The sequence below is a fragment of the Acipenser ruthenus genome, chromosome 2, assembly GCF_902713425.1.
Source record: "Acipenser ruthenus chromosome 2, fAciRut3.2 maternal haplotype, whole genome shotgun sequence".
In the NCBI taxonomy this organism is placed as follows: Eukaryota; Metazoa; Chordata; class Actinopteri; order Acipenseriformes; family Acipenseridae; genus Acipenser; species Acipenser ruthenus.
Window position 1 is genome coordinate 5,177,010 of NC_081190.1, and position 11,709 is coordinate 5,188,718.

Consider the following 11,709-nt stretch of genomic DNA (forward strand, 5'->3'; position numbering starts at 1 on the left):
TGGTGCAGAAAATCTGCTGTTTAATGCCTCTATTGCACTTGCATTGATAGCCAACACCATGGCTTTAGCGGCAGGGAATTCAAACACATGTAAGAGTCCTGTACGGACTGAAAACTACGTTGACAGCATTGTTCCTCAGTACTGTGATTGTTGCATATTGCATGTTTTATTTACAGGTGGCTGCAGTGCAGTTTACACTTGCAATTAAGATGCTTCTGTTGTATGTAAGTATTGTTGTACGGCTGAATAAAATAATAAAAAAAGCTTTACAAAAATATAACAATTTATTTTTTCAACAATTATTCAACCCAGTAACATTTTTATAGAGTAAATACAATAAAAAATAAAAACTTTCCAAATAAATTATTTCTTCAACAATTCTTTGAATACATCTATGAATGACTTTAGCAGTTAGTTTCTTTGTTTTGCAACTTTCTGCATTTCCATGAGCTCCTGCATCTGGCTTTTCTGTTCCTCTGCAAAGTCTAACAATTGAAGCACTGCTGTTTGTTTGTTTTTTCTCTCCAATATGATTTAAGTCTTATAGTACATATAACACTGTGTTCATGTGCTCTTGGTTAGATTGAAATGTAACACTGCAAAAGTACCTAATTTTAGTAAAGTTCTCTTATTCTACCATCCCCTTTCTGCCATGAAAAAAAGGATTTATAGTTTTCGGTGTAGTCACTGCTGTGCTTTTTCAGCCGAGATACGCTGTGAAGCCTAATCTTGCAGAAATAGCAAAACTATATAAAAAAGAAAGAACAGTGTTTCATATAGTTCACCTTTAACACAGCGCTATGCGTCCATTATTTTTCCTTTTAAATGCAGTTAAGAAAATATTCTTTAATTAGCCGACCGAACAAACAATAACAAGCAGAGCGTTTCGAATGTTGCATGCGATGCTGCAGATTCACTTTGTTTAAAAGGAAAAAGTCAAATAATTACGTTGTTAATTTAAATCAATTTTTTTGTTTTGTTTTGTTTTACAAAAAAAAGAATGCATACAGATATGTTGGTCAAAAAGTCCAATATGTGGGGAAATGACACCACAGTCGCCACACTTGTACTATACCTAAAATGTAATTGCTACTACTGTGTTTTTGTAATGTAAAGTTACTGAACTTGTTTTGGTATAACATCTTGATGCGCGAGTCAGATTTGTCAAGTTATAAATAGTGCATGTTTCCTTTTCTAATGCAATCGTCACTTTAAAAAAAATACCATAATCAGTTTTAAAAAGTTAAAATGACAACAAAAATATTACTTATCACACATGTGTTGGTCATACAAATCCATATTTGAAAAAATTAATTTGCAGCCACCGTACTGATAATACAGGTCGGCCATTTTGAACCTCCAGCGAGGCAGCTTTGAGCTTGACTCGTTACTGTTAGGAGGCGCTCTCGGTATGCAGGTCGTTCAATAGAAAACGTCACTTAACGCTTTTAAATGCTGTGCCTATTGAACGCTTCCCCAATGTGATGGGTGCTATTGACTGTACTCAGCACTGTCACATTTTACATTGCAGTAATTATTTCACAATGTTTTTGTTTTTTTGTTTGTTTGTTTTTTTAAAATTTTTTAACACGTACATACTTTTGTTTGTGAGAGTAAGTAACATTATATAAACACTATAGAAATGCATTTTATTATTATGTTTTTCTTCTTGACTTTCTCCCAGGAGCATCCTGATGTGTTTGCTGGGACATCCCTCTTCTCTGTCTTCGCAGACCAGTTGTGCGTGTGGGTGGAGGACAGACATTTGGAGTTGGAGATGTTGAGGGTGCAGCTGCGCTTGCCCTTGCAGTAGCATCCTCTGTGGTGGAGGATGTGCTGCTGCTGTTGCTGCTCATAGTATTGATCACCTCCAGAGCGCGGGTAAGTGTGGAGTTGAGTGCTGCGATTCCTGCTGCTATGTGCTGATGTCCACTTGATATGGTGGCTGACATCTGCAGAGCTCTGGATTGCCATTCTAAAGCTTTAGTTTGTCGGTTCACAGCCTTAGTGAGCTTTCTTGTAGATGCAGTCTGGTTTCTTATAGCTCTGGTTTGTTCGTGCAGATAACTGTTCATTTCACAGATTTTTGCGTCCAACAGCTCATGCTGTTTCTGTTGTGCATTTAAGATGGCTCTCTCGTAATCGTCTGCATTTGAGCCATCTAATTCTTGTATTTCCTTTTCAGGGGCTGCTTCACCGTCACCTGGTGATGGGGAAGTTGCGGACTCCCAATCGAGAATGAACTGGTCATCTGTGTTTTCATCCCCCACAAGTGTAGAACCCTCTGGTTCCTGAGAGGTCTGCTCACATTCAGTTGTTCCCTCTGGTTTATCTGGTGGCATATGTTGATGTTCCCTTGTAGAGCTAGAGGCACCTGTAATATAAAGACATGGTTATTTACCTATAAGTTTAATAACTGTTTTATTATTAATGTGAGGCGTCATTTTACAACTTGAATAATTTTGTGTTTGAAAAACTAACAAAATTATTTTGCAAAATGGCTGAAACATTTTCCTGTTCCACACCAAACACACGGAACAAGTCTGCCTCATGGATAGGACTTGCATTAAAGTATTCATATAGAGCAGTGAAAATGACCTGTAAATAACAGGCTCTATTAAGAGTCAATAAACAAATGTTATCATTTCTTAGATTTTATTTTATAGTTCATTACATTGGTACAAATAATAGACCAATATTAATTAAAACACTTTTAATTCTTAAATCAGATTACAGTTTTATCTTAAGATGTATGAAACACACTTTTTAAAAGCAATGCAGTGGTTTGTGTCGTTTGTAACTTACCTGGTTGTGAATCATCTTTACATCTCGTGGTGTCAGTGACGCCCTGCACATCTTGTTGTTCTGGAGTGAAGATGTTCTCAATTTTCTTTTCCAGGCTGGTCAGTTCCACCTGTCTGGATGGTCCTTCTCCTGTGCATGTTGCCACAGACCGGTTCTGAGCAATCTTCTCTTTAGTTTTTCTTTTCAGCTCAGTCCATTTTTTTTTCAACATGTCTACGGCTCTTTGGCTGTGACCCAGGGCATTGACCTTGTGTAGTATGGCTGCCCATATTGCCTTCTTTCTGGAAACAGGAGTTTTGGAAGAGGCTGGACCAAACAAGGTATTATAATTTAAAACAACCTCCTCCACTAGAATTTTTAACTCCTCTGCGTGCAGTTTTAGTTTGCGTTGCCTCTGCCTGTCCCCAGTGAAGGGCTGTGTCTGTTGATCGCTCATTTTCGATCAATGTAAGCCACCACCACCTTTCACAATAAGCAACTGACCAAAAGATAAACCTGGGCTGCTGAAGATTTTTATATGAAGGTTGTCACGTGTAGTCTGAGACATTATCGTGCGCATTAAATTATTGCTTGCACTAAATTTAGTGTGCGCGCTGTGGCATATAAATGAGCCAAACAGTATGCATATAAATGAATGCATTCTCTGTTAGTAAATGGGGCAGTAAATTTAGATTTATCGTGCATCTTAGGCTCAGTTATTTACGTGCGTGCTAACTCTAAATTTAGTGCCCTTTAGTAAATGAGGCCCAAAGTGTGCAAAGGCATCTGTTAACATATTCAATGGCTCTGCTATCTTAGCGATCATGACTGTAACTGTGCGCCAGAGATGTGCAGCTTTTATAATTTACAAAATGAATCAAGGATGAATGTTTGAATCAGTTATTGAATGACAGCTTGTTGCCACAAAAATGTGTGTGCTGCAGATGATGGCAGGAGTTTAATTTGTATTGTCTCCTTTTTTCCTGTTGATTTATCCACAGATAAATGATTCCAGACTGTAGGCACTTGGAAGGATAAAGTGTTGCAGGGGGACAGGTTAATGGTTACACTCTGGTGTGCCAAAATGTACTTAGAGGTAATACATGAATTTGTGAGCCATATTGAGACCACAGGTGAGTTTAAACTTCTGAGTGACTGAAACAGAAAAACATCAAAATCTAAAAAACTAAAATAATTAGTTAACTCTGATGTGAACACTAACACTCAAGTTTTGTTTCTGAATACCGTCTTTTTTGTATTTATTATTATTATTATTATTATTATTATTATTATTATTATTATTATTATTATTTATTTCTTATCTCAACAGCATTTTTATATCACCCATCTTTATATACCTGGTGTGACTGTTATAATATCGACTAATACATTAATGTACAGAACATAGACCCACTTATGCAATTATAATTGAAAAAGATAGGAGGTAATAGGAGAAAATCGTCTACAATTAGACAGGTTTGTAGGCTGCTTTGTGGATGGCAAACCAAAAGAACGGGTAGGTTTGACTGTTTAAGGTCTTTGTAAAATATTTCTTCACTGTGAGACACCGACTATGATTAAAGAAGCTGAATATTCAGTGACAGGTTTTTTCTAATTCTTTAATCAGAGATCCCGAGAGACTGGCGCTGGACCAGTGCATTCAGTGCAGCAGCTAGTTAGTGTTCTGCTAATTGATACAGCTGAGGGTGAGAATCCAGGGGTTATCTGGTTAGCAGAATGCTGATTAATGCTGTCGGAGAGGTGAGAAACTGTGGCAAATAAATTAGTTTCATTTCCAATTAATGCAACTGAAAAAATAGGAATAATTCAGGTGACATTTCTGCTGCAGGTTCTTATATTTCATCCATGGCATTTGTGATGAATGTTTTCATAATAACTCACTGTTTCACTGCGTATTACACTAAGAATGTAATACATAAGGATAAGCCTTCTTCACACCACATTCAACTAAACATGAGAGAAAATGTGCAGTTGAGACCAAATGATTATCTAAAAAGCTAGCCATAAGGTATTTTCCCTTTTTTAAAACACATACAGTACATACACAAAGGTGGAGGTGACATTTCAAATGGTAAATATGAAATCCACGTTCCCAGGTATTCTGAACCCAGCAGGTCCATGCTTAGTCATGCAACCTGAATAACTGCCATCGATTTAAATACAGTAAAAAGGGGACACATTGAGAAATTCCTCACGGATTAGGAGCTGATGCCCCGTCTGGAGAAAGTTGTTGATGGATTGCCCTGTCTGGTTTCATTCTTTTGCCTATAATTCCCACAGACATGTGGACAAACTGGTAACAAGGTGCGTTGCATACGACACAATGTGTGAGCCATTGTCGGGGGCTCCTCACAAGGTGGGTGTGATTCATTGTCAGCCATAATGTCTACAAGCGTGTATTTGGTGATGGGGTAATTGATCCCTGACCCATGAGGTCTGTTCCCACAGCCAGAGCGACATGCGATCACTGCAGGCAGGTAGCAGCCGTTATACTGCAACTCTACAGTCAAGGCAGTCTGTCACAGAGAATAGCTACTTTTATTTTTAAGAGTAAGTTTACAGCAGGATAAATGAAGTTTTGAAGCCACTTCTTTTTCATACTGATCACAAATATATCAATCTAAAATGCAGTGTTAAACCAGGTATTTGAATAACTCAATGCCTATTTAGTAATGAGGGATTAACACTTTGAATATACAAACTGCTACTAAAATTAACAGGGATGAACTCAGATATTGATGGGGAAGTGGCAGTGCTTAAAGTGTTTATACAATTTGAACGTTACTGTTTTTTTTAAATAATTGATTACTTTCTAGAGTGTACTACAAACTGGGTGACAGGCCTGTTTTGTACTGTATATTATACAAGCTGTAGTAATGTAAATTTGAGAATTCAGGGCAGCAAAAGTTTCCAAAGGTGTCATAATGTAGTATACAAATAAAAAGGTTGCCTCACACTTAGGATGTATTTTCAATGACAAGGTTGGCCATTTTTACTGACCAAAGACTTTCAGCTGTGAAATGTTGTTCTTGGCCGCCTTTTCAGTCAAGTTCTCATTGCCCCTCATTTCCAACTTGCATAGCACCTTGACATGTTTTAATTACGAACGTGTAATGGCTTTCGTTCGCCTTTTTAGGGCAGTGAAATGCCTTTGGCACATCAAATTCCATCTTTTAATGATAAAAATAAGAGAGAATTGGGAGCAGTAGCAAATGTGCTCCAAAATCACTCATAGCAATTATTATGCTGAATTACTGACAGGTTAAAAATAATTTAACAATTTTCTGATTTTCACTGCAGTTAATGATAGTTGGAAGCACTGGCAAGTATGTAATTGTGATATAAGGTCAAGGGCTAATATTAAATATCACATTAACTGTTTACAGAACTATCCTGTATTACACCACCGCACAAACACATTGTGTGTCCAGACAATCACAGGCTACATTAATCTAGTGATAATTATATTAAGTGTATATAACTACACTATAATTGCACTGTAATTGCTTGTTTGGTTACACAGAAATTACATTGTAAATACACAACCACGTGTGTAAATACAAAGCATGGTGTTACATTTGTAATTACACAACATGTGGTGTAATTACTATGCTATTACAATGTAGTTATACTGAAGTTAGAGTCACAGAATGTTACCAAAATTTGTATAAAATCAACAGTTTATCAGATTAGACCAGGAGTCTCAAATGAAACTTTTTCAAAAAGTTCAAGGCAGTCATCATGGTCACTATGTAGAGTGTGCAGACAGACAGAGAGACAGACAGACAGATAGACACAAGCAGTCCGGAATGGTCCACATTTTGAATGAGTAGCAAGAAACAACTTGGGTTTATAGCCAAAAGTGTAGAGCACCAATCCAAGGAAGTTATGATGAGGTTGTGTAACGCACTGTGTGAGACTGCACTTACAGTATTGTGTACAGTTCTCATCATCAATAAAACCATCAATAAACCCAGTCCTGATGTACCTGTTCATACAGACCAATGCATATGGGTTTCCTATTATTTTTATGTAAAATTACAAAAAGAAACAACATACTATAATAAAGGCTGGAAAGAAAACTTCAGAAAGAAACAACAAAAAAAAAAGATGTACAATGTTAATTTAAGAATTCCTACAATCACCATAGTTGTGCTTTACTGGCATTGCAACATGCAAAGTCTGTAATTTGGCTTTAACATATGGTACACACTTTGATTACGAGGCAAACTGCCTCTCTCTTGCTTTAAATTTCTTTGCTACATGTAATTTAATTGTCTTTAACTTCTTCAAAAGTGTAATTCGTCTGATGTAGTGCAAGGTTCAGATTGTTTAGTTAGAGTACAGCACATGCATTTGATGACAGGGCACAATCTGTGATTACATAATCCATGTATTAAACAAAATCTACTAAAAACAGGGACTCGATTTGAGAAACCTGCTTCTGAAAATAGCTGATGCTATTTTAATTAAATAGTTGCTAGGTTACGTATTGTAAAGGGGGCTGATTGAACAATGCATTCATATTCCTTTTAGGAAAAGGACTGACATTAAATACAATGTGAGACAGCGAATGTACGTGTACATGTACAGTATATATATTTTTTTTGTTGTGTTTGCCGCGGAGATCAGAAGAGGAAACCCTTTTATCTCAGTGACAGCATTTTGCATCCAGTTGTGACTTGCTGAGACATTGCTGGAGACGCACCCTGGGATGCCAGAAGAGCGTGGATACCTTCGGGCCCCGTACCCCAGCAACTGTCCCTGAAGGCGGACTCTCAGCAGTCACACAGCAGCTGCAGTCTTAGCCCCCTCAACTGGCCACACATAAACCCCTGACAGCCCCGTGATGTATAGGGCTGGATAAAATAACTAAGCCCTTGATGTTTCAAATAAATCTGACAGGCCCACTGAAAGGTCTTGGCCTACTCTTTCCCAGCCTCTCTCCTCTCGATCTCTTTTTTCTTTCCATCCGTGGATTGAAAGATTATGTCATAATTTACAGTCATGCATTGTGCAAGATGAATGAGGAAAGCTTTTTTTAGCTTTAATAAGCATTACCCCTGAATGGATAATAGTCTTTGGTTACACTGTGGGGAAAATAAAAAAAAAAGAATCCTTTCTCTCCAAAGAATTTTCCTTTTATGTCTTATTTTGTAATAAACATGCAAAAGTTAATCAGTTTCTCTTAATACCTGCTGGTTTGGTATGTAGTAGAGCAGAGGTTTTCAACCGGGGGTACGTGTACCCCTGGGGTTACTTCTAAGGGTCATAGGGGGGTACGCAGGATGACTCAGAAATGCACAAATAAAAATTAAAGCAGGAGAAAATAATGATCTTGAATTTTTTTTTTAATGGCATTCTCTAAACCACGCTGTATACTTTCCACATTTTCCACCTGTATGCATGCACTATTATATATACAGAATCAGAGTCTGATATATAGGTGAAGCACCTAGGTGTCTGGCGATTGTCCCTATGGAGAGTGCTCTGTGCTGCTCATGAGCTTTGCTGTTTTCAACTTGTCGTTTCAGTGAAGCACAGTGTGTCTGCGTTTTTTAGACGTATAAATGCTCCAGTAAACATATATAGTCATCACAATACTCATACTTTGACGGTTTTTGTTTTATTTATTACCACGGCTGCATTTCATTAACAGCAATAGCGGCTGGTTGAATATGTGTTCGGTGTTTGATACATTTCTTACTTGCAAAAGAAAAACGAAGGAGGAAAACGAGTACAGAAAGTGCAAAGCGACAGAAAATTATACAGAGTCCCTTTGGATCATTTTTATGCTGGCTTTAATATTAAAAAAAGTTTATCATTGTTAGTAATTAATTACAGTTTTATCTTGAGGTTAATGTTTTTGATACTGTAAACATTTTAAGCAGCACACATAATTATGCTGAGGTGGAAAGTTTATAGTAACGTGGTAAACATTTACAATGCAGACTATTTTGTATTATTTATAATAACTTTGCCCAATAGAAAGCAAATACCAGTGTTTCCAAAGATTCCTAAATACTATTTGGTTTTCTGTCTCAGCAGTTTGTCAGTCCCAGACTGATGTGAAAAATCATCTATTAAATAAACTGGAAAAAAAGAAATGTGTTAACCAGATTATTCTGCCTTTATTGTAACTGTGGTACCATTCAGTGAGCAAAAATTGTAATGGGTACTTTAGATGAAACCTCCCGACAGAAGGGGTACAGTTTCAATAAAAGGTTGAAAGCCCCTGTATTAGAGGAATATTGCTGTAGTTTCTTACTTTCTTTTTCTCTTTCATTTTTCTCACACATGCTCTTTCTAAAGTATTATGACCCATTTAATGTATCTATTAATCTCACTTTACATACTGACACATTAATAATTGGTAACCAGTGCTGTGCAGTTAATAAACACACAGGTACTATGTATAAGACATTCAATATAATAACCAATATTATAGGACAACCACAATATCTCTGCCATTCACTTTCACTGGGATTCCAGCTCCTTATATCCTGTGTTATAGTTCTGATAAACACAAGTCACAATGGGTCCGTTGAAACCATTACAACAGACACCCGTTTCTGAGCCAAATGACTGATTTGGATAAAGTGAGACAGGAAGCCGTACATAATTGACTTTTTTAAAAATAAAATTCACGACCTTAAAAAAGCAACCAAAACACTTGCAAACTCCCAGTTGCACTTGCAGGTTATTCAAATCCATTAACAACCTTAAATGGGATAATTCACCTCCGAATCAGAAGAGGCTCGTATGTGATTCGAGAGCCATGCATTGGGCAGCCTCCATGATAACTCGTTCTGTGTGCCATTCTGAGTAGAGAAAATGGCTCAATCACAACCACTGCATGTGTTTCAATATGACAATGGTCATTTGTCAAGAACGTGCATCCATTACTTTAAACACTCAAGATTATTAGTAATACTAAAAGAAACTAAGTTAAGGTGGACAAGCAATTCAAGGAGGTTCTTTATCAATGCCGTCAGTGGCTGATAAAGACACCTCAAGAATATGCAATTTCCTCTGCACTTTCTTTATATGCTAATCCATCATGATTATGTGGGTTACTGAACACAGCGAATGCATCAATCCATTCCCAGAAGCATTAACAGTTTTCTTTATTTTCAAATAAACCTTTAAGAATTTCTGCTTTAAGAAAAATGGCTTTTGCTGTGTACAGTTATTTGAATTTGAACAAGTAACGGGGGCCTGTGGAACGATATACCAGGCAACACGCTGTGCTAAAGCTGATTTCTGCAGGGTTCAATGCAATCGTTTGAAACAACAAGTGAGAGGACATTTTTGAAATCCATATGAAAACGAGATTGTAAAATCGGTCTGTTTGGGCTAAAGACAATCTTCCCTTTTGCTGTTAGTCTGGTTTTGAACACAATACTATCTTCATATTTAGAAAAGAGCTTTACATATGCCATCAGGAAATAGTATGCTATTTACAGAGATGGAAACATTTCAGAGTGGGGTTTATTAACTTAAAAAAAGTGGTCAAGTCTGCAATGCTGAACCAAACGCTGAAACTAAATTGCACAGTTTAGGGCTGTGTGTAATGTCAATAGTTTAAAATAGGTACAAGCTTAAAACTAGATAGACTTTGGTTCTTGTATCAATAAACAGAAGCCTCCACTCTGTACTCCTTTTGCTTCAAATAGGACCTGAGGTGGTGTCAGGTGGGATTAACCAAATTGGTAGTTACATGTATTACATTACAGATACTGTATTAATGAATTAGATTGCATTAGGTTAGCAAATTCGGTTAATTAGGCAAACATATGCAGTCAACAAACATTTCTGTGTGCTTAAAGGGAGCCTACAAATGACGTACATTTCTATATTGATGATAAAACAAATAATGACGTATAGATTTTGAGTGACTATGAAATACCAAAGGAAACAAAAGTTAAGTTTGAGATCAGGGGGTGTACATACAGTTCTACTGAGAGCTAGTTTCTGTATGATTGAAACATAACCCATTCTTGGATATAAAGACAACTGATTACAATTTTAAAAAATAATGTTAGTGGTCTCAACTTAACCCCTAGTGGAATAGTCCACACAGACAGTCTCACACTCTGTTTCAGCAGTGGTGGGTTCTACTCATTGTGTAAGTTCTGATTCTGATGGACGATGACTTGGCACCAGGTTGGTTTTTTTTGGTTTTTGTTTTGTTACACACAAACTCCAAGCTTGAAAGCACTCCAAACACCACATTTTATTCAATGGATATAGTTTGGTATGCTTTTTGAAATAGTCTGCCTTCAGCGAGCTTCCTTGTAATTCTTTAGCTAAAAAAGGGAGACGGGAAAGCAGTTTCTAATTCGTTTTACATTACAGGACATTTAAATATTACACATAAGTTTACATACCCCAATGGAAATTTATAATTTCTAGAAATTTCTTAAAAACAAATAATTATAGGAAAAATCTTTTATAGCATCAGTTTTGCTTTTGTGGATGAGGAAAAAGTTACAAGAAATAGATGTCTACAATGATTTATTTCAGCATTTTTTTTTTTTTTTTTTTTTTTTGCAAAATTCCTAAAATCCTCATTCAAAAGTATTCATACCCTTACAATGAAAATTAAATTAATAGCTAGTTGAGGCACCTTTAGCAATAATAACCTCTTTTAAATGATTAGGATATTTGTCAATGAGCTTTTGCCATGATTTTTTAGTGATTTTACCATTCTTCAATGCAAAATGGTTACAGTTCATTCAAATTCCAAGGACTTCTCGTGTGCACAGACTTCTTCAGCTCATACCAAAGATTCTCAATTTGCTTTAGATCTGGACTTTGACTAGGCCATTCCAGACCCTTGATTTTATTCTTCTTTAACCATTCTGAAGTAGATTTTGATGTGTGTTGGAATGTCCAGTTGCA

The 11,709-nt window shown here is 36.6% G+C and overlaps 1 protein-coding gene across 1 annotated transcript; it reads right to left on the reverse strand.

Annotated features, from left to right (window-relative positions):
• Positions 1-310: 310 nt before the first annotated feature.
• Positions 311-7,242, reverse strand: LOC117403933 (nuclear apoptosis-inducing factor 1-like). The gene is made up of 2 exons (XM_034928333.2): positions 2,806-7,242; positions 311-2,374 (listed from the first exon to the last, which is right to left on the reverse strand). Exons 1-2 carry the CDS (start codon positions 3,239-3,241, stop codon positions 1,656-1,658), a joined length of 1,155 nt encoding a protein of 384 aa, XP_034784224.2. The 5' UTR covers positions 3,242-7,242; the 3' UTR covers positions 311-1,655.
• Positions 7,243-11,709: the final 4,467 nt, after the last annotated feature.